The 23,047-nt window shown below is 33.9% G+C and overlaps 1 protein-coding gene across 5 annotated transcripts in view; it reads left to right on the forward strand.

Moving 5' to 3' along the window:
• Nucleotides 1–290: 290 nt before the first annotated feature.
• LOC143244388 (RING finger protein 150-like) overlaps nucleotides 291–23,047 on the forward strand; it is a 33,691-nt gene continuing 10,934 nt past the window's right edge. Inside the window, exons 1-3 of one of the 5 annotated variants that reach the window (XM_076488959.1) lie at nucleotides 291–759; nucleotides 1,114–1,563; nucleotides 12,421–12,492. In XM_076488959.1, coding sequence (XP_076345074.1) covers nucleotides 741–759; nucleotides 1,114–1,563; nucleotides 12,421–12,492 — 541 coding nt within the window. In that variant the 5' untranslated portion in view covers nucleotides 291–740. Of the gene's footprint in view, nucleotides 773–1,113; nucleotides 1,564–12,420; nucleotides 12,493–23,047 lie in introns of all 5 variants that reach the window. The other 4 variants (XM_076488961.1, XM_076488960.1, XM_076488962.1 and 1 more) reach the window with 4 other exon arrangements.

Genomic DNA, 23,047 nt, shown 5'->3' on the forward strand with positions numbered 1-23,047 from the left:
ACCAAACATGTCGCCCTTTCAGCCGTGGGAGCATTATAATGTGACGGTCAGTCTCACTATTCGTTGGTAAAAGAGAACACCGAGAGTTGGGGTGGGTGGTGATGACTAGCTGCCTTCCCTCTAGTCTTTCCTCTACACTGCTGAATTAGGGACGGCTAGCGCAGATAACCCACTACATTTCAAGTTTTGTTTTTACAATAATTTAATACGTACTGGTGAATATAAATATAAGCTAAATCTTTCATCATGATTAAAATATGTTATTAAATGCAATGATCCCACTCTGGCGCTAGTGTCGTTATTTCTTGCTACGATTGGATCGATAATATTTTTGTACGGAAGTAAAGGATTTATCTTCCTGAATGTTTATAAATTACAACAGTTGCACAGATAGTTTTAGAAGTACGAAGCAGGGAATATCATAGTACCTGAAAATAGTATCAAGCTTAATTGTTCAATATTATATAGATATGTGATACCTTAGTTTTGCTATTAAGTTAAACAGCCTCCATTTTAAAACGATCGATGAAGATAACAGAACGTTCGTGTCATCGTAACTGTTTTCGAGTGTTTCGATGTCATAATATGCTACTGTATTAGCATTACAAGTACTATAAATATTAGTACGCTAAACAGTGTTTTGTAGAGTAAATAGTAGTGTGTTTCAGGATTACGGTGACGTTGCAACTTTCAACAAGTGATGAATTGTTATTTGTAGTAATAACTAGTAGTTGTATGGTATGAAAATTACATGTTATCGTAAGTTGTCAAGGTAATTTAGTGTAAATGATTAAATCTGTATAAACGTGTTACTTTTTATAGAGACAAAATATAATAGCCTTATAGTTGTACTTCTTGTGATAGTGTTATTGTTATTAGTGTTTAGCAGTACTAATAACATTATAGTCTTAAGAGAATCTGATATGTGTTTGAGGTATCACAGTATATGGCTAATTTAAGTTAGAATTTTCAGTAGAGTGTAGTATAGACTATAGGTGTAGAAGAGCTTTAAGTCTCTTGTCATCTTTTAGCTTCCTTTTGTTTACCAAACTCTTATATTATTGTTTGTTAATTTTGGAGTTCAGTTTATTTCAGGCTTTTATTATTTTACAGATTTCAAGATGTATGGGTGTTACACTTGTTGGTTTTATTTCATTCCTTTACTAGTATTTGTCGATTACTTTGGATTCTTTGGTAATTGTGAGTTCACTTATGGATATGGACCTCAAGAGTATGCATTTGCTTTGATTAACATTACATACACGCATCCTCTAACTGGAAAAATTTATTATGATAAGAGTAAAATAGGAAAGTTTAATATAGGTAAGATAGAACCAGCAAGTGGGGTTGTGATACATGTGTCGAGTAATAACCACACTACTCATGATGGTTGTGAGCGTTTTGATTCTGATATTATTCCTCGTGAACCATGGATTGCTCTTATTGCTCATGGACATTGTAAAGACACCATTAAGTTGCAACATGCTATGGTGAGCAATGCAACAGCTGTAGTTATTTACAGTAGTGAGTACAACTCGTTTGGACTCAAGTTACAGCACCAAGGTGAGCATTTGTGTGTTTTGTCTCAGTTTAAACTCTTTCCCTTTGTTTTTTTTATTATTATATGTAATACCTAATTTGATGTTTAAATATTTCAATTTAACTTGTGAATGGTAACTGGTATTTATATTAACAATGTTTTATATTTTGTACAGGTTTTGAGATGATTTTTAAAAGAAGACATTTCTCTCAAAGCTAACTTAAGATATTTTTATCTTGCAGTGATTTGTGATATTGATTTAATAATGCACAATGCCTGATATAACCTTGGCAGTAAAGTTTGTTTGTATTTTATTGGTGTGACAATTTGGAAATAAATCATCTTGTGAGGAAAAAGAAAGAGCAGTGTTTTTAAGGTCAAATAGAAAGATATATGGGTGATAAGAGAGAAAGTTTGAGATTGATACTGGAGAGTTTAGGTGTGGTGACAAAATTTAGAATATGTTTGAAATTAATCACCAGCATGCTTATATAAAACTTGTGGGACTTTACATTGGATGTGGATGTATGAGTCTATTAGAGAAATGGATATTGTTGTTGTATTGAAAGGAAAGACTATAATATTTAGTTTTAAAGTTTTTTAGTTTTTTTTAATGTTTAAGTTATGATTTAAATTTGTTGTCATTGGAGTTAGAATAAATTACAGAGACCTTTATTTCAGGCTAGTGATATTACAATTTTTTAAAATTGAATTTTATGTTGATATTGGCAGTAATTTGTACTTATTTTACTCGTAACATTCTGTGACTTCAGGAAGATCACATTAAAAGTGAACTTCAGAGACAGAGAAATAATTAATAATGTCTGCAAAATAATTGTGCTAATTTTTTGCTTAATTTTTACTAAAATTATGAACTTCTTAATTCAAGGTAGAAGCTTGAGATGTTTTATTTATTCAAAGTATAAATGGGTTAAAAACTTGCTGAATATTATCCAACAACTTTTTTTAATTACCAATAATCACAATTTTCTTTACTTTTAAGCAAAATTAAACACATTTGATGTTTTGGTATGGTTTCCTAAGCTGTCTTGGAGAATGTAAGTTTAAATTTGTGATTTATGGTTTGGTTCTTCTTCATGTACTGCATTCTCATCTGTCTCCTTAAACTTGTCTTCAATGTTTTTATGATTAAGACTTACTCATCAAGAGTTTCAGAATCACTTTGGGTGTGAATAACTGCAGAGGAAAAACAAGGGACCTTTTAGTCAATTTGGGCTGTCCCATCCACTTAACTATAGTTTAAAAACACAAACTCAAAAGCCAATTCTTTTCATCCAAATATATCTTAAGCCTTCTCTTTGTTTCTTAAAATTTAATGCAGCAAGCACATCTGAAGTGAACATTTTAAAAGGCCAACCTTCCCATAGGAAAGTAAAGCTATCATAGCTGAAGAAGGCTCCTACCGTACTAACATTTATTTTTGTGTCCCCTTGTGTTATCTTTTGCAGCATTAAGTATAGAAAAAAATAAATGATTAAGATTGTCATTTTCTCAGTAATCCTGAATACTTAAATCATGTACTTTTATACTCTTCTTTCAAGAGATATACAAATTTCAGATATCTTAATTTGTTTTTCTCTGACAACTTGTCTATCCCAGATGTTGCTGTCATAGCTGTCTTCTGAACCCTTCCCAATTTTGTGTCCTTTCTGAAGTAGAGATTAATACTAAACACAGTATTGCAAATGAGGCCTAATCATTGACCTGTACAATGACATTATAACCCATTTAGGTTTTTATTCAATATTTTTGTAGACACAACCTAAAATCCTATTTGCCCTGGCACTAACAACAGCACATTGTTTAGATGGTTTAAGAGACTGATCAACCAAAACACCAAGCTTCTTTCTTTTCATTAAAACCATGACATTGTTAAAGTTATATAATCAAAGCTCCACTTGTAAATTATAACAACACATATGAATTACCTTGCAGTTATTGTAATTAAAAGCCCTCTGACACTTATTTGACCAAGTTGCTAAGTATTCCAAATCCTTTTGTGAAGCATCCTCTTCTTCACAGCCAATGGTGCACATGACAGTCGTATTGCTAATTTCATTAAAGCCCCTTTAGGAAAACAATCTAAGAAAAGCCAGTTGACCTTGAGATTAGATGTCTGTAAATATACTGAAGGTGTGTAATAAAAGACTTTGTTCCAAATGTCTGACCTTCAAGCAGTTAACCTATCTAGCATTTAGAATAATGTTTATAAAAATTCAGTTCATAAATAAAACATTGTATGGAATGCAGAAGTTTTGAACTAAAATTTTGTTTTTCTAACTCTTTTTTTTTTTACCTGTGGTTTATTAAAGCAAAGTGAACAAAACCAGCATCAAAAACCTTAATATCACCAGTGAATTTATTTAGCATTCCTTCATTTGTCATTGATGTAAACAAAAAGGAACAAAGGTCATAACCTCGAGTCCTGAGGTATTCCACATGTGATATTAACCAGTACGATAGAATTTGGAAACTTTAATTTCCTCTTCACAGAACTGAGAACTGTTACCTTGTACCAAGAAAGATTTTTTACTTTTGTACCATTCCTTGAATAAATCTGCCATCTTCACACATTAATTTACACTTTGCCAATAGAAGTGGGGGCATATCCCCTTTGAGCACATTATGTATACCAAAGACTTATTCTTGACAAGGCAAAAGACACTCCAGGAAGGGTGAAGAGGTGAGTCTATCTGAAATAAAACACCTTTTCAGGTAAGGAAAGTCTTAACTTCATTAACATTATTCACTTCTCTGAAGAACTGAGATGTAGAATTCACACACAAATAATGGATTTTAGGCTTGTGTAATTATCAACCTGTAACATTCTGTAGCAGCAGAATGTAGAAGTTAGACCTTCTGTTAACTGGAGATTCTTAGACCTCAGACTTCAGTGTATGCTTTCCCTCAAGTAACAACAGCGAGATCACAGAGAAAGATTTAAGACATACTTTTTGCAAATCATGGATATTTAAGAGTGGCCTCACTAGTTACAAACATACTTGATACACTGAAGTTCAAGGGCAAGTTATTAGTGTGTGTATTTCTGAAATAGATGAGGGTTAATTGAACACTTTGTTGAATGAACTCTTATTGTGTTCTTTTGTAACATAAACTAGACTGTTGGTTAAAAATAAAAGCAAAGCATCCAGGGAAGGCAGTTGGCTGGTGGCACCCACTGTCAGCTCTGGCTACTGAAGTGTAAAAGTAAGTATAAGCTTGCTATTTGTATTACATTTTACATTTCTAACATACAATGAGACCCTACTCTCTAATGTTGTGTGAATAGATTAATATATATATATATATATATATATAATATATTTTTTTTCACATGTTGTTAAAGAAACAGCCAGATACAGTTAAACTATGATACATTGTCAAAACCAAACATTTGTTGTCAATATTTCTATTTTATTTGGCTGTTAATTCCTGTAATAACTTGTTTGTTTTTTAAGCTAATACAGTGTTATGAATGTAAATTAAGTAAAGGTTTTTTCTAGACGCTCACATTATGTCTAATACGAGATTTGTTTACATCAAAATTTGTAACAGTTAGTAAACCTCTAGGTGTTATAACATGGTCTTGTTATGGAATTGATTTTTTGTAGTTTCAAAGCTACAACTTTGTTGTTGTTTGCTAACTTAATGGTATAGTATTAACTGACTACACTTTCCAGTGTTAATGTAATGATATAGTATTAACTGACTACACTTTCCAGTGTTAACGTAATGATATAGTACTAACTGACTACACTTTCCAGTGTTAACGTAATGATATAGTACTAACTGACTAGACTTTCCAGTGTTAACGTAATGATATAGTACTAACTGACTAGACTTTCCAGTGTTAACGTGACTGATATAGTATTAACTGACTACACTTTCCAGTGTTAGCGCATGATATAGATATAGTATTAACTGACTACACTTTCCAGTGTTAACGTACTGATATAGTATTAACTGACTACACTTTCCAGTGTTAACGTGATGATATAGTATTAACTGACTACACTTTCCAGTGTTAACGCGTGATGATATAGTATTAACTTACACTGACTACACTTTCCAGTGTTAGCGTGATGATATAGTATTAACTGACTACACTTTCCAGTGTTAGCGTGATGATATAGTATTAACTGACTACACTTTCCAGTGTTAACGTGATGATATAGTATTAACTGACTACACTTTCCAGTGTTAACGTGATGATATAGTATTAACTGACTACACTTTCCAGTGTTAACGTGATGATATAGTATTAACTGACTACACTTTCCAGTGTTAACGTGATGATATAGTATTAACTGACTACACTTTCCAGTGTTAACGTGATGATATAGTATTAACTGACTACACTTTCCAGTGTTAACGTGATGATATAGTACTAACTGACTAGACTTTCCAGTGTTAACGTAATGATATAGTACTAACTGACTACACTTTCCAGTGTTAACGTACTGATATAGTACTAACTGACTAGACTTTCCAGTGTTAGCGTGATGATATAGTACTAACTGACTACACTTTCCAGTGTTAACGTGATGATATAGTATTAACTGACTACACTTTCCAGTGTTAACGTGATGATATAGTATTAACTGACTACACTTTCCAGTGTTAACGTGATGATATAGTATTAACTGACTACACTTTCCAGTGTTAACGTGATGATATAGTATTAACTGACTACACTTTCCAGTGTTAGCGGATGATATAGTATTAACTGACTACACTTTCCAGTGTTAACGTGATGATATAGTATTAACTGACTACACTTTCCAGTGTTAACGTGATGATATAGTATTAACTGACTACACTTTCCAGTGTTAACGTGATGATATAGTACTAACTGACTACACTTTCCAGTGTTAGCGTGATGATATAGTACTAACTGACTACACTTTCCAGTGTTAGCGTGATGATATAGTACTAACTGACTACACTTTCCAGTGTTAGCGTGATGATATAGTACTAACTGACTACACTTTCCAGTGTTAACGTGATGATATAGTACTAACTGACTACACTTTCCAGTGTTAACGTGATGATATAGTACTAACTGACTACACTTTCCAGTGTTAACGTGATGATATAGTACTAACTGACTACACTTTCCAGTGTTAACGTGGTGATATAGTACTAACTGACTACACTTTCCAGTGTTAACGTGGTGATATAGTACTAACTGACTACACTTTCCAGTGTTAACGTGGTGATATAGTACTAACTGACTACACTTTCCAGTGTTAACGTGGTGATATAGTACTAACTGACTACACTTTCCAGTGTTAACGTGGTGATATAGTACTAACTGACTACACTTTCCAGTGTTAACGTAGTGATATAGTACTAACTGACTACACTTTCCAGTGTTAACGTGATGATATAGTACTAACTGACTACACTTTCCAGTGTTAGCGTGATGATATAGTACTAACTGACTACACTTTCCAGTGTTAACGTGGTGATATAGTACTAACTGACTACACTTTCCAGTGTTAGCGTGATGATATAGTACTAACTGACTACACTTTCCAGTGTTAGCGTGATGATATAGTACTAACTGACTACACTTTCCAGTGTTAACGTGATGATATAGTACTAACTGACTACACTTTCCAGTGTTAACGTGATGATATAGTACTAACTGACTACACTTTCCAGTGTTAACGTGATGATATAGTACTAACTGACTACACTTTCCAGTGTTAACGTGATGATATAGTACTAACTGACTACACTTTCCAGTGTTAACGTGATGATATAGTACTAACTGACTACACTTTCCAGTGTTAGCGTGATGATATAGTACTAACTGACTACACTTTCCAGTGTTAACGTGATGATATAGTACTAACTGACTACACTTTCCAGTGTTAGCGTGATGATATAGTACTAACTGACTACACTTTCCAGTGTTAGCGTGATGATATAGTACTAACTGACTACACTTTCCAGTGTTAGCGATGATATAGTACTGATGATATATAGTACTAACTGACTACACTTTCCAGTGTTAGCGTGATGATATAGTACTAACTGACTACACTTTCCAGTGTTAACGTGATGAAATACTACTACCTGACTACACTTTCCAGTGTTAACGTGATGATATAGTACTAACAGACTAGACTTTCCAGTGTTAACGTAATGATATAGTACTAACTGACTACACTTTCCAGTGTTAACGTAGTGATATAGTACTAACTGACTACACTTTCCAGTGTTAACGTAGTGATATAGTACTAACTGACTACACTTTCCAGTGTTAGCGTGATGATATAGTACTAACTGACTAGACTTTCCAGTGTTAACGTGTGATATAGTATTAACTGACTACACTTTCCAGTGTTAACGTCATGATATAGTATTAACTGACTACACTTTCCAGTGTTAACGTAGTGATATAGTACTAACTGACTACACTTTCCAGTGTTAACGTAGTGATATAGTACTAACTGACTAGACTTTCCAGTGTTAACGTAATGATATAGTATTAACTGACTACACTTTCCAGTGTTAACGTCATGATATAGTATTAACTGACTACACTTTCCAGTGTTAACGTGATGATATACTATTAACTGACTACACTTTCCAGTGTTAACGTGATGATATAGTATTAACTGACTACACTTTCCAGTGTTAATGTGATGATATAGTATTAACTGACTACACTTTCCAGTGTTAACGTGATGATATAGTATTAACTGACTACACTTTCCAGTGTTAACGTGATGATATAGTATTAACTGACTACACTTTCCAGTGTTAACGTGATGATATAGTACTAACTGACTACACTTTCCAGTGTTAACGTAGTGATATAGTACTAACTGACTAGACTTTCCAGTGTTAACGTAGTGATATAGTACTAACTGACTAGACTTTCCAGTGTTAACGTAATGATATAGTACTAACTGACTACACTTTCCAGTGTTAACGTAATGATATAGTATTAACTGACTAGACTTTCCAGTGTTATTCTCATTCCACAATGGTTTTCAAATTTTCTAAGATAAATGTTTTAACTATCAAAAGTTTTATTTTACAGATTAAACTGATGTTATTTTAATTTTAAGCTACTTCAACACTATAAACAATTTTAAGATTTTACATTGCCTATGTATTTCTTTACTTTATAAATGCATGGGTTCAATTCCCCTCGGTGGACTCAGCAGATAACTCAAAGTGGCTTTGCTATAAGAAACGCGCACACACACACACACACACACACACACACACACACACACACACACACACACACACTTAATAAATGAAACTTATTATGATTATTCAATTCCCTTGTTTGGTTATAACACATTTGAGTAACTGTTGCAGCATATAGGGCTTGAACATCAATAGATAGATAAATCTGTTATTGATTCAAAATGCCAAGCAATGCATTTGTGTTGCTTAAGTAATCAATTTCCATGTACAAAGTTTAGAATTAAAAAAATAACTTCATTCTAAATTACTTTGCTTGAAGTCTGAAATCAGGCATCTTGTCACATTTTTTGTTTTTACCACTTGATGACATTTTTAAAACAATTTTTAAAGCCAGTTTTATATATTAATTCTGACAATTTCAACCATAATAAAAAAAAAAGAAAGAATTAATACTATATTTTCTGACATTTATTAAATGCAATTGATGAAGAAACAAAATGTCTGTATGTGAATGTTTGCACAGCTGGGTAGAGTTTGCCTCCAAACAGAACACCTTTTTTTTTTTTTTTTGAGATTTCTTCCATCCCTCCCAAAAAATAACTTGATTCTTTTAAGAAATTATTACCCCTTGAAATCAATATTTATTTTGATTTTCAAATATTCCCTTTAGTTTTTTTGCAGTTTTTGGTTGAAACATTGTTATGGTGCCTACTCGATCACTTTCTAATGAAACACAACCTTAAAAACAACTATAAATAAAGGTTAAATATGAGTGGGTGGAGCAAGGATTTGATTATCACATAAAAGTAGAATAAATGTATAGGTTTAAATGTTGTTGTTTTTTCTATGGTGTGTGTAAATATTTCTTTTGGTTCCACTTGTTTGTGAACTTTGAAAGTAAGTATATGTTAACTGATATCTGTTTTGAAAGCTACTGAGATTTTCTTTGGTGATAAGACACAAGATAACTTGAGATAAGGTAAGTAGAGGGTTAAATGAATGATGGATAAACCTATACATTTAATACAGCAACATATATAATGTTTGGATAAGTAGATTACCTAGAAGTAGGAATATATAAAATATGTTGATATTTGGTTCTTTGTTCAAAATTTTGATGTATCTATTTAATAAATATCTATAATTTGACTGAGCTGCAATGTTTGTAAACATGTGTTTGTGCTCAAAATGATGAGCCTTATTTAATTTGGTGAACAAGCTTACTGTTTAGGAAGTATGGCAGAAAGGTGCAAAATGTTCTGTTAACTCGGGTATTTATTGAATATTATTTTTATGTTCATCCTGTTCAGACAACATACATAAATATGTTGGCTAGTTGGCTACTTAATTATTTTTAATTGCAATCATGATGCAGTTTAAATAAAACTGTTATACTTGCATGTGATAGTAAAGCATGTTTCTGAAGTGATTGTACCTCTACTCACTCATAGATTTCTTGACCTTCATTTGCCCTCTAGGCATTAATAAGTCTCATGAACAGTGCACTAGTCTTTTATACCCATATATTTTTGTCATTGCAGCAACATGTGCTGATCATGTGACCAACTTTCACCAATCCAACTGCATCTTCTATACTAGCACAGGTAACTCCCTCTAGCATCAACATTAGCATCTAGGTACTTAGAAATGTGTTTTCAGTTGTTTTTAAATTGCATATTGCTAATTTTTTGTATTTTCCTGCTAGTTTTCTAGTTTGCACTTCTAGTTGGAATTACTTGTTGGTTTAGTAGTTCCTTTTATTATTTTTTAAACATCCATGTGTAATTAGGAATTTAAATTTTCATATGGCAGAAGTGGTAGTTTTTGGTAATATTGATGAAACATCTTCCCTGTAGCCTTTGACCAAATTCGATGTGACAGATGCCTGCTTTCATGTCCCCATTTTCCAGGAATTGTATTATTTTTGGTTCATCTGTGGGGAGGATGTGTTCCAGTGTTATGTTCAAGTGTTTGGTTTTGCTTTGGCTCCTTTTGTGTTCTGTCTGGGTGTCCATGCTTTTGTATGTAATTTTTGTTCATTGGGTCTTTGAACTTATCACTACATGGACAACTGGCTTCTGCTCACCTGGCACAGATTGCCTAGTTATTTTGTGCCAATAAATGCCAAACAACCAACCAATCCTACTCGCCTCTTCCTAAGCCCAATCTGCCAATCACACTCGCTTCATTGGGAATCTGCTGGAGTTTAGTTTTTCTAAAGGGGGAGAAGTATTTTCTTATTCCCACTCAGTACCTCTTTCCTTTGGGGGTCTTCTTCAGTTCCCATTTTGATGGGACCCAGCCTTTTCCATGTTGGCTCATGGATACAAACAAGCTGCCACTCAGGCTCTGTCTTCACCTTCTCTTCCTGCTCAAGAGGTTCTCTTTCTCTTGGGGACATTGGCCTCCCTGGAAGCTCTCATTCCTTTGGGTATAACACACTTGCATTACCTTCAGAGGTTGGTTCTTGATCAGTGGAACTTCTTCCACAATCCATTGCATCATTGTATTATCTTTTTCATAGGGGGTTAAGGCCATCCATATTTGCTGGTGTGAAAAATCCCTCACCATTGTGGGAGTTTTTCTTCCTTGTTCTGAATTGCATCTGTTCACAGATGCTTTTTTAGTGGGTTAGGAGGGCTTCCATAAACTCTCAGAAGATCTTGGAATCTTTTTTTTTTTTCATAGCAGTCTCTCTTTATTTGCTTGAATTTTTGTTTTTGCACTTCCACTGGCTCCATCACCTTTGCAATGTGGGATTCTAGTTATGGAGGAGCAGTGGTAGTACAATTTTGGACATTAACATTTTCTAACACTGAAAATATATTTCTGGTAGGTACTTGCATCCTCTTACCTACTTTCCACCCTTCCTCCTCATTGATTTGCAGGTGTTTTTGGCTTTGTATGTGCCAATTCTCGAAAGTAAAGATTGTGGTCCATTGCTAGAGGGATCTACCTGTGCTAGTATAGAGGATGCAATGGGATTGATGGAAAGTGGTCACATGATAAGCACATGTTGCTGCAATGATGCAAAAAATAGAGATATAAAAGAATGAAGCACCTATCATGAGTAAAACACTGTGGCAAAAGGTTTTAGACAAAAAACATATACTCAAATGATGACCTGCAGAAGAGGTCTTTGATATGATCATGGCTCTGCATGGGTGCAATTCTGCTAATACTCATTGGTACTGGGACTTGTATAAATGTCTTTCAGTTGACAACATGAGGAATACTATGCTTAGGATTTGTGTTTATTGTATATTAGTAGTAAAAATTGCATATTGTATTTATTTTGTTCCTTGGCTTTAATCCACGTAATTCAATGTTCATGTTCTGTTCTTTATGTTTTTTCTGTTGAATGAAGTAGCAATGCCCTTTTACTTAATTGTAGAATCTTCTAGTGATTGTTCCAATATATATATTTCACATTGTATCTTTTGGCTGATATTTACATGGTTAGTGTTTGTAAATTGAAGTGACCTTATTGGAAAGAGGTAATTTTTGTCACCATGCTTGCTTTTATTTTAAGAATTAATGCACTTGACTGAAGAAGTTACATATCCAATAGTAAAAGAATATTATACATGGCTCGGTGGATAAGCAAATAAGCAAAACTGTGTAAGTATTTAAGTGTACTAATCAAGGTGGTTCAGGAATAATGGACTTCAACAATTTCTTTGTAGATGGACCCTCTATGAAACCAAGTGAAATGGGGTATATTAGACATCTTCTTCATGAAATGCTGTATATACCTGGTATGTAACAACAATAATAGAGACCACCTGGTTTTGAGAATATGGATGATTGAACTGTTATTAATTATTCTTCCTGACATCCTGTTTATTAATTAAATGAGTGTAGTTGTGGTGTTATGTGAAATTGTTAAAATCCATGCACAATATAGTTTAGAAAAATGATTTTTATTGCATTTAAATTGGTTAGTTTAGTATTATGTTTTTATTACACATTATATGGTTTTCTTATCCATTTCATACTTTTTTCTCTTTCCGAATATTGTTTTTCTTTTGCTATCTAGTTACTATTTGTACTCTTATTGTAGTAGTTAATTTTCCCAGTTTACAGTGGCTTTAAAGTTACACTATCAGAACTGTTTAATAGGATTTCTTTGGTCACTAGACATTGTTAGAGTGGATTACATGAAATTTTGTTTAGATTTGTCATACTTGTGGTTGCTATAGGAATTATATAACCAGTTGCATTTTGTAAGCTCTATTCTTTCTTTAGTGTTAGTGTCATTAAAGGCATTGATTAAGTTGTTTAATATTATTTTTATTATTTGATGTTTTTATTATGTGAATTAATTTGTATTGCAAGCTTAATATATTAACTTAGAATTAACCTAGACTTTTAAGCTGGCTAAACCTTGTGACATGTCATTGTGGTTGTGTCCAGAAATATTGCTTCCAGCAAGGGTTCCTAAGTAATAATTCAGTGCATTTTAATCATTATATGTAAGAACTATAAATTAGCTGCATTCATTAATGGAGGCATATTATAGTTCTAATTTATGTTGGCAGGTTGCTTTGATTAGATATTACCAGTAATTAAAATATTTGCTTATAATAACTGTTGTGAATCATAAAACAAAACAAAAAGCTTTGTAAAAGGTTATAGAAGAATATGTCAAAGGTCTATGGTTTGTCTTGAGATTTTCAAATATGACACCTTTTTCTACCACTGCTTTACTTTTCAATGTACGTTTTACAGCTAAGAAGTATAAACTTGTATTCCCATTCTGACCCTTTTTACTCCTTCCTTCACATTCTTTAAAAATAATTTTCCAGTTATATATACAGCAATGTTATTCTGAAAGGTCTCTTATTTCTCCTGATTTCGTATCTCTTCCAAGTTATGTACATCTTATCCTGAGATTTATCGTGTGATGGTTTTTCTTCTTTAACCCATTTGTATAAATCTTTCCTTAATGTTATTTATTACATGTTACTTATTCCCCTCTTTTCCCAGTTATGTTTATGTACATTTTATCAATGGAGTTATTACTTGGTATTTCTGTCCTGCCACATTCTTATCATTTCAGTTATTTTTATATTATATGAATGTTATCATGGGAGTTATTATGTTTTATTTCAAGAATAATGCTTTCTCTTATTAACAACTATAGACCAGTCATAGAGAATGACTTGCCATACTTATCTAATATCCATATATTAATTACATCTACAGCTTTGTGTGATCACACATGTTCTTTTGCTGCTTGTAGGATTAAAAAATGGTCCTTGGTTAAAGTCTCTATGAGAGCAGATTTTACATTAGTTTAACTTTAGAACATTTTTCTCTGTGCAGGGATGAACTTTGAACCCTCAACCCAGACATTACTCTTTTTAACCGAACGCTTTACAAGATCTATTCCGTGTCACATAGAATCATCTTATTACTATTTACAGAAAATTTTAACTGGTTTTATCCAAGTCCAGCATATGCTACCTGAATACTTTGTTATCAGATGTGTGTGGTTATCCTTGTTGTTATTAATGTTTCCAAAGTTTGCTTAGTTACTTGGTTTAATGTTGAAGATGCTTCCATCACACCATGTTTGTATTACCTGGTGAATTGCCATAGGGTGTGTAGAGTCTGGCAGTAAATGTAAATCTGATTTATTTGGTTTGTCTTTAATTACTCCTTGAGGGTTATAGTATCAGATTTGAGAGTAATATTCTAGTAGTAAAATGTAGTTCAAAGAGTTTTTTTTTTTTTTTACACCTTATACCCCTTTCACCATCTCTGTCTTATGAATTGTGAAAGGGATACGACTAAAGATTTTAGAAGTGGCACATGGATGTTAAGTGAACTTAACACTAAAGTTTAATAATTGGCTTTGATTGAAATTGAAAGGAGTTCCTTTGTATGCCTGTATTAAATCCTAATAAAAGATATTTATTAATAGAAAGCTCCATTTATGATATCAGATTAAGCTACTATTTGTTTTTGTTGTGTCAAGAATTTGAAACCTTTTACTTTTCTTCTGTTTTGATTTAACCTCCAATTTGTCCAATGGAAATTATGGCATCAGTGGTAGTGGCTAAGATTGGTCGTCAGGTTGTTGGTGATATATGTCATTATAAGATTAACAGTGTGATTGAAATACAATTAATGGCGATCAATGAAGAATTAATTTATTTGTTTAAATAATTTTTATAAATTTATCAAAAATGTGCTGTAAGCATATAACTGTACTCACTTTTAAATATCGGTATATAGTTTAAACTAGGAGGAAATGCGTATGACTAATAAGAAAATGTGACACTTGGCATGTGAGAATGCTCATTAAAGTTTACTTTGCATTATTTGTTTGTAAGAATTCAGTAAGTTGTGTATCATTATAATTTGGGGAAGCTCCATAATTCAGTACATTTGTTACAGGAGAAGTGGATATTTGTTATTCTTTCTATATCAGGTGAAAATCTTTACAAAATACTAAGTGGTGCTTTGAGCAAGACTTGGCATGTGGACCATGTAGCCTCTGGTGAACTGCAGAAGCAACATAAGTTGAAGTATGTGTTTGTTCAAGAAAGTAAAGTGATTTTGTATTCTTTTCTAAAATAAAAACATAACATTCACATTGTTTGTCAAGCTTGAGTAGTAGGAATTGTCTTCAAACTTTACAGGTAAGATTATTAATAATGAGAGTTTGTTCTGGAAAGACAGTAACACAACTAGATGAAATAAGTCGTCATTAATCCTCGCTTGAGGATGTATTTTGATTTGTCTCACAGACGTCAGTACGTAGAATGAATCTGTATTATCTTGTGCAGAGCTATTTTCCGTGGTGTTTGACTCTGTCAGCTCTGATTATAAACCAGTGAATTGACTTGCTATTTAAAACCTACTGTTTTCAGTTAGAACTTGTCCCCGGCTGTTACAGCGGTAAGTCTACGGATTTACAACGCTACAATCAGGGGTTCTGTTCCCCTCGGTGGACTCAGCAGATAGCCCGATGCGGCTTTGCTATAAGAAAACACACACACACACACACACACACACACACACACACGCAGTTAGAATTCCAACTGTTATAAAGATATTCGTAGGTGGAGTACTGAAACATTTATTCTAGTTCTGATCAATAGATTTTTTTTCTCATTAACTTTGTGTTCTTTCACGTGCAATGTGTATTTATAGGTAGTAATTTCAGTCTTAGTTCCTCAATTTAAAAACCTACGCCTTTGTCTTCACTCACTGTTGCATTTTGTAAAATAGCAACAGTTTGGCGTTAATTACTTTTTCTCCGTGCTGATTGGTTGGCGATAAATTAGCAGCTAGTCTCCTTTGTCATTAAGCTTGTTTCTCTTGAGCGTGTGATTAATAAACATGCGCAGTACGTTTACGTTAATATAGGAGTTGTTTTTATCCTCGTAGGAGGGCTCAGAACTATAAAAGGTGATTAACAATAGTATTTCGAGTTTGTATTGTTCGTTGAAACTAGCTACTCTTATAACAATGATTTATTCTGGAGATTTGTCAATGGTTATCGGGAAGCTGAGAACAAGTAAGTATTCTGGTAGTTCATTACTTGCAGTTACATATTAAATGTAAGAAAAAACAAAATTTCCGTTAACTAAAAAACAACAACTACATAGGGCTGGCGACTGAACTTGAAGAAAAAGATCCAAGCTACAGAGGGATAAAAGTGGACATATCATTTGATTGGCCAATAATCTCTTAATAGGCTTAACCGTCTCGGCTTTACGTTGAGAATAAAATTTCTACATTACTGGCTTCCCCAGTTTGTCTATCGAAAACTTGATGTTTGAACAGAATTTCAGCCTTCATCGTTAAAAATTCCTTTAGTTAACTTTAGAATAATACTTTTCTGACGTGTTTTTTTTATAATAGAGTAACCTTAACGATTGGAAATTCTGGTTCTACATGTTTCATCGGTAAGGAAGTCAATCATGTCGATATAATTCTCCATGTAAAGCGAGACAGCTAAGCTTACTGTGTGATCATTAGCTGGATTAAGTGATATGTCAATTTCCATCCCTATCTTGATTGGTTTCTTTTTTTCAAGTTCCGTAGCCAACCCTACGTAGCTTTATGTAACGATAATTTGTCCTTTTATTTGTTTTCTCTTTTTATGTAAGATGGAGTATGTGGATCACTAGGTTATAGATTTTATTTTAAAGCTTTATAAATTTTGCATAGAATAATGATGGAATATGTAGTCAAAGATCGCCAATACATTTTGTATATCAAATGATGATAAAATTATAATTATTGCTAGAACTGTGCATGCGCTAGGTCTACTGAAAAAAAAAAAATGTTGATAAACGAAAATAAGAAGCAAACTCTGTTTTGGCTATCCGTTGGTTTTCGAATTTGAGACGTTCTGCATAGCTGAAAAGCGACATATCCACTAGAGATAGAGCGACTATTGCGCCAGCTAGTTTCTTACCTAGTTTCTAATGGCCTGTAAAGAAGAAAATACTGATGCTTTTTGTATTGATTTAATAAATAAAAAAGCCCGATGTTTTTCAGGTGTAGTTAACAAATAAGCATTTATGAGATTTTTTAAAATTGCTTTTATTATATGTACGAGACGCATAGCATTTTTTCAACACTAAATACAACAAACTTGGTGCCCCTGTGAAAAGCTGTCATAATATTTATAACTGACACCTTTAAAGTAATTGGGGTGAGTTTTTCTTCATTGTACGTTATAGATGAGGTTCTAGATCCTGTCGGATTTTTAAATACAGTTTTTTTATTCATCACTATCTTACGCATGCGTTTCTTTGTTAACAAATTCTCTATAAATTATCCACAGAATGTTTGAAAGAAGCAATTTTCAGTTATTTTTCTTCATCAACGATACATTTTACCCACGGGGCCCGGCATGACCAGGTGGTTAAGGCACTCGACTCGTAATCTCAGGATTGTGGGTTCGAATCTCCGTCACACTAAACATGCCCGCCATTTCAGTGTTGGAGTCGTTATAAAGTGATGGTCAAATTCGTTAGTAAAAGAGTAAGTAGCCCAAGATTTGGCAGTGGGTGGTGATGACTAGCTGCCTTCCCTCTAGTCTCACACTGCTAAAGTAGAGACGGTTAACGCAGATAGCCCCCGTGTAGCTTTGCGCGAAATTCAAACCAAACCCTCTAGTGAATCTAGTCTTGCACTGCAAAATTAGAACGGCTAACGCAGATAGCCCTCATGTAGCTTTGCGTGTAGCAAACCAAACTCACTTTGATTTGCTTTACGTATTTGCTGTCACGTGCAATGTTTTTTTTTGTTTTTTTTTGTATGTTCTTAGTGAAATTATCGTGGAATCGCTAAGAACTTGTCGCTACACACGGTATGGAAATCTCTGTTGTAATGAACAAGTACTAATTATTACCATGGTCTAATTATTTTCCATAGGAATTTATTCAATTGTTTCACTTAGTGTTGTAATAAATATAAAATTATTAAAGATGGTATTAGTAGACTCGGTGGTAGTAAACAGTTTAAAAACGAAGCAAGTAATTTGTCGGTTAACTCTATCATTTCTTGTGCGTGTTTTCATCATCTTTAGCTGAACATGATGATGGATATTAAAGTTCTAGTACGTTGGTGAGAATTTTCCGTAATCGCGTGTTTCCCAGGAGCAAATTTAAATTCTACATTTATGGGAACCTAACTTTTATTGTTAGATTCTTTTCTATGACACTGACATTTTCAGCTGCACATGTCGTTTGTAGATTGAAACATAACGAGGAATAAAAAATGAACTTGACTTAAAGCGATCAATATTACGTCCTTATGGTGAGCTACTTTTATTACAGTCAGGCTTGGGACGGTAAAAACAACGGTGGTAGCAAGCAAGGTTATCTCTCAAATTTTACTTTAATATGATATACATATTTATAAGTATGGAAGTATATAATATTATCTTGGTGCACGTGACAGTCATATTGCTAACTTCATTGAAGACACTTTGAGGCAAACAGTCTAAGAAAAGCCAGATTTATAAGAAAAAACTTGTATGGCAAATATCTGACCTTCAAACAGTTAATCTATTTAGTGTATAAAGAGTTTTTATAAAGATTCGATTAACTAATAAAACATTGTATGGAATGTAGAAGTTTATTCTTTTTACCAATTTTTTTTTGCCTATGGTTTATTAAAGCAAACTGGACAAAAACTGGCTTTTCTTACCTTACTTTCACTGTCGCTCTGCCGGTGGCTAAGTGGTAAGTGGTAAGCGATGAGATGACGAATCACATCCTGTGGAATGGCTGTCTACTCAGCCTGCAAAGCTGCTGCAATCTGAGGTAGAGTCTGCGGTTGAGGTTGTCGCCGTTGCAGACGTCGGTCCAACTCGTCCCAAAGATGATCGATGGGGTTTAAATCTGATCTGGAGGGCCAGGGAAGAAGGTTGATGTTGTGGTGTCTCAAGAAGACAGTGGTGAGTCGGGCTGTGTGAGGACGGGCGTTGTCATGTTGAAAAACGTCGTTGACGTTCACCATGATGGGTTGCACATGGGGCCTAAGAATCTCGTCGACGATTGCGTACGGTCTGATCGGAAATCCTACGCAGCCCTGGTATGGTTGAGGCAGTAGACGTCGAAGGTCCTATCCCGAAGGTGACGTAACCGGATGTAGCGATCTTGTGCGGTCGTGGTCACACGAGGTCTGCCAGATCGTGGACGTTCACAAGTTGATCCATGTTGTTGGTGACGATTCCATAGCCTTGTGATGATGCTTGGGTGGACATTCACAGCTCTGGCAACATCTGATCGAGATTCGCCTGCTTCCAAGCGACCAATGGCGTTCTTGCGTTGTGCTTCAGTCAGTCTTGGCGTAACTGTATTGCGTGTTGGTGGCTTAACACTGAGCTACGGAAACCGAGAACCCGTCACTTTTATAGGGATTTTGCACTTGCAGAACATACAGATCTCTCAAACAAATTTATTGGACACGAATGCGTTTTGGCGAAATATCCGATGTTTTCCTCCGTTTTCAAAGTGCACAACTTTTATTGTCATTTTGGTCTGACAATCAGTGCCTTAACACGTGTAACATCACATACTCTGAGCTTGTAACGTTATTACATATATTTCTCTTTAAAATAACAAAAATATTCTTTTTGCGTTTCTTTTTTTGAAGAGTATATTTATGGCTTGTTTAAAAAAGGAAAAACATTAGGCTTGGCTTTCAAACAAACAAACCATCCTCTAACGTAACCACTTTTCAGCATCCCTACTCAAGATCTCAATATTTCGCAGGTTCAAATAGAAATGTTACGATAAAATAAAACTCCAGTAATCCAAGCGCTTTTAGAAAGTGGTTAATTAACCCGAATGAGGAAAGTCCACTTTCCGAAAGCATTCGGGTTATAAGATTTTATTTCGGATCCTTTTGAACACGTGTGCAAGTTTGACCCGCCTTTAACTCCATAAAATTTGTCAGTAAAATCTCCAAGTATATTGTTTATTCAGTAAGTAAGAATTAGAAAAATATGATATTCTTCTATAGACCTCCAGGAAGCAGAATTATGAGGCTTAATAGCAAAAACATCAGCCTAACGTTTTGAGCGAAATCTTAAAAAGGAATACCCTTAATACCCAAAATTCCTTTAGTATGCATAAAAGGTTTCAGTTTTTTCTGGATGGTGATAGCTAGTTTTTTTCTTCTCGCCTTTCACTACTAAATTAGGGACGGCTAGCTCAGATAGTCCTCATGTAGCGTTGCGCGAAATTCGTTACAAATCAAACAGAAGCTAAAGTTGTGAACCAACTTACCAACTTCTTGAAACATGACTAGCCATTGAAAATAGAAGGGAGAGGTTGAAATATAGCCAGTCGTAATAAATATATGAAAATATTTTTATTTCAAACATTTTTTTTACTTCATAATTATCAAATCATCATCAAAACTATTTTTGTTTGAATGATTATGTAATTTACTTACAAAAAACAAATAACAAAGCAAATTATGATTATTTTTCCTGAAAATCGGGGTAAACCATTTAAGCAATGTTGCTTGTGTTATATACTTAAGTTATTTTAATGCCATTCTCCATATCCCGGTAGAAATGACATTGATATCTGATTTATTCAATGATTAGGTGATTTCGGACTTGATAGTTCTAGTCGTGCTTATAGTAACTAAAGGAATGAAACCAGAAATAATTTATACAGTTTAAATTAAATAACATTTTCAGTGTAACTTATTTCCTACTAGGTGGTACATTTCACTGGTGCTCTTTTCTTTTTCTGTTGTTGCTTTATTCAAGTTTTGTCAGAAGCGATAGATGAACAGCAGTTGTTCGTGACTAAAGTTTTCTTTTATATATTTTATGAAGTGTGATCCACTTATGATATTCACGTAGCCACCCATAGATTAGCTTACCTTTTTCTTTTTTTAGAAACAACAAATCTGATAGAAAATATTTACTTGGTTGTCTTTGTTTTTAAAAAGGACTACATCGGAATGGCCTTGTCTTCCGCGTTGAACTAAGTATAACATATATAGTACTGACGTCAATCGACTAGGCTGTTGTTATTACATTTTTGGCGCGGATAAATTAGTTCCTTTTCTGTGTAAAAGAAAAAAGGTGTCTACAGTTTCTGATCACACCAGTCTTACCTTGTTATTTAGTGTAGGATAGTGGTAAGAACCACAAAGGTTGCAAACTCGCTTGTTTTTAAAGTTTGGATCAAATAGGCATTCATCATTTGTTTACAAAACTGTCTTTTAGAAGAAGAAAAGTTTTTCCTTTTGGCAAAATAAAATATGTAATCATTTGTACAGATGTTTATTATTGTTATAATGTGTTCTATTGTTGTGTGGATATTTTTTGGATTACTTGGTAAAAAATGTCAAATGCGACCCATATAACGCTAACAAATTACCTTATTTTCAATAATTTCTGCTTCCGGTTACGTTCATTCTTAGGCCTAATTTCACAAATTATGTTTCAACAGAATGCCCAACACCTTTTTGTATTCCTAATTCATAAATGAACATATTTCAGGATGTCCTCTCTAACTGATGGAAAATGTATACATTTTGACTAAGTAACTGAATGACTTTGCAGAATGGACGGCAACTGCCTGTTGTGGAGATACTGACCTGAAGACGGAAGACTTTCGAAACGTTGTCATCTACACTTGTGTCTCCACGACAGGCAGTTGCTACCCGTTCTACAAATTTTCTTCATGAATACTCTGCCTAAACAGTCTATCAAAGAACAACTGAATAATTTTCAATGTCCAATTTACTAAGTTACACTGATTTAAATCTTTCAGAGATTACATGGTATCTGAGTAGTTCTCTGGTAGTTACGTTGTAGTCTTATTTCTGTGCTCTACCTAGAGTTTACAAAATGTGTAGAGTGTGAAATAATGTATTTATGCCATTTTAATTTTTCATTCTTAGAGAAAAACCAGACTTCTGGTTCATAATTTAAAACATTAAAAAAAGGTAACTTTCATGATGGTAACATGGTCATTAGTGAAATGGGATATTATAAAAGAAAATTGATTTTTGTATTTCTTGATAGGTTATTTCAGACACATATGTTTTTCAGACATTTTGTGGTTATTGATTCTTGGACCATTTCTAGTTATAAATAAAATCTTAGTGTTTATGTGGAAATTAACAAATGTCTTGCAGATGGACTATTAGAAATTGCTTTAATGTTCATCGGATTTGAAAGCATTTTTACTGAAAATTTAAAGGATATTCACTGTATTTGTCACAGATAATGAATGTCAGTAAGAATGCAATATATATTACCTCCAGTTGGTACAGACGATGAGTGTAAGTAAGAATGCTATGGGTCACCTCCAGTTGGTACAGACGATGAGTGTAAGTAAGAATGCTATGGGTCACCTCCAGTTGGTACAGACGATGAGTGTAAGTAAGAATGCTATGGGTCACCTCCAGTTGGTACAGACGATGAGTGTAAGTAAGAATGCTATGGGTCACCTCCAGTTGGTACAGGCGATGAGTGTAAGTAAGAATGCTATGGGTCACCTCCAGTTGGTACAGGCGATGAGTGTAAGTAAGAATGCTATGGGTCACCTCCAGTTGGTACAGGCGATGAGTGTAAGTAAGAATGCTATGGGTCACCTCCAGTTGGTACAGGCGATGAGTGTAAGTAAGAATGCTATGGGTCACCTCCAGTTGGTACAGACGATGAGTGTAAGTAAGAATGCTATGTGTCACCCAGTTGGTACAGACGATGAGTGTAAGTAAGAATGCTATGTGTCACCCCCACTTGGCACAGACGATGAGTGTAAGTAAGAATGCTATGGGTCACCTCAGTTGGTACAGACGATGAGT

The sequence above is a fragment of the Tachypleus tridentatus genome, chromosome 2, assembly GCF_004210375.1.
Source record: "Tachypleus tridentatus isolate NWPU-2018 chromosome 2, ASM421037v1, whole genome shotgun sequence".
Lineage (NCBI taxonomy): Eukaryota > Metazoa > Arthropoda > Merostomata > Xiphosura > Limulidae > Tachypleus > Tachypleus tridentatus.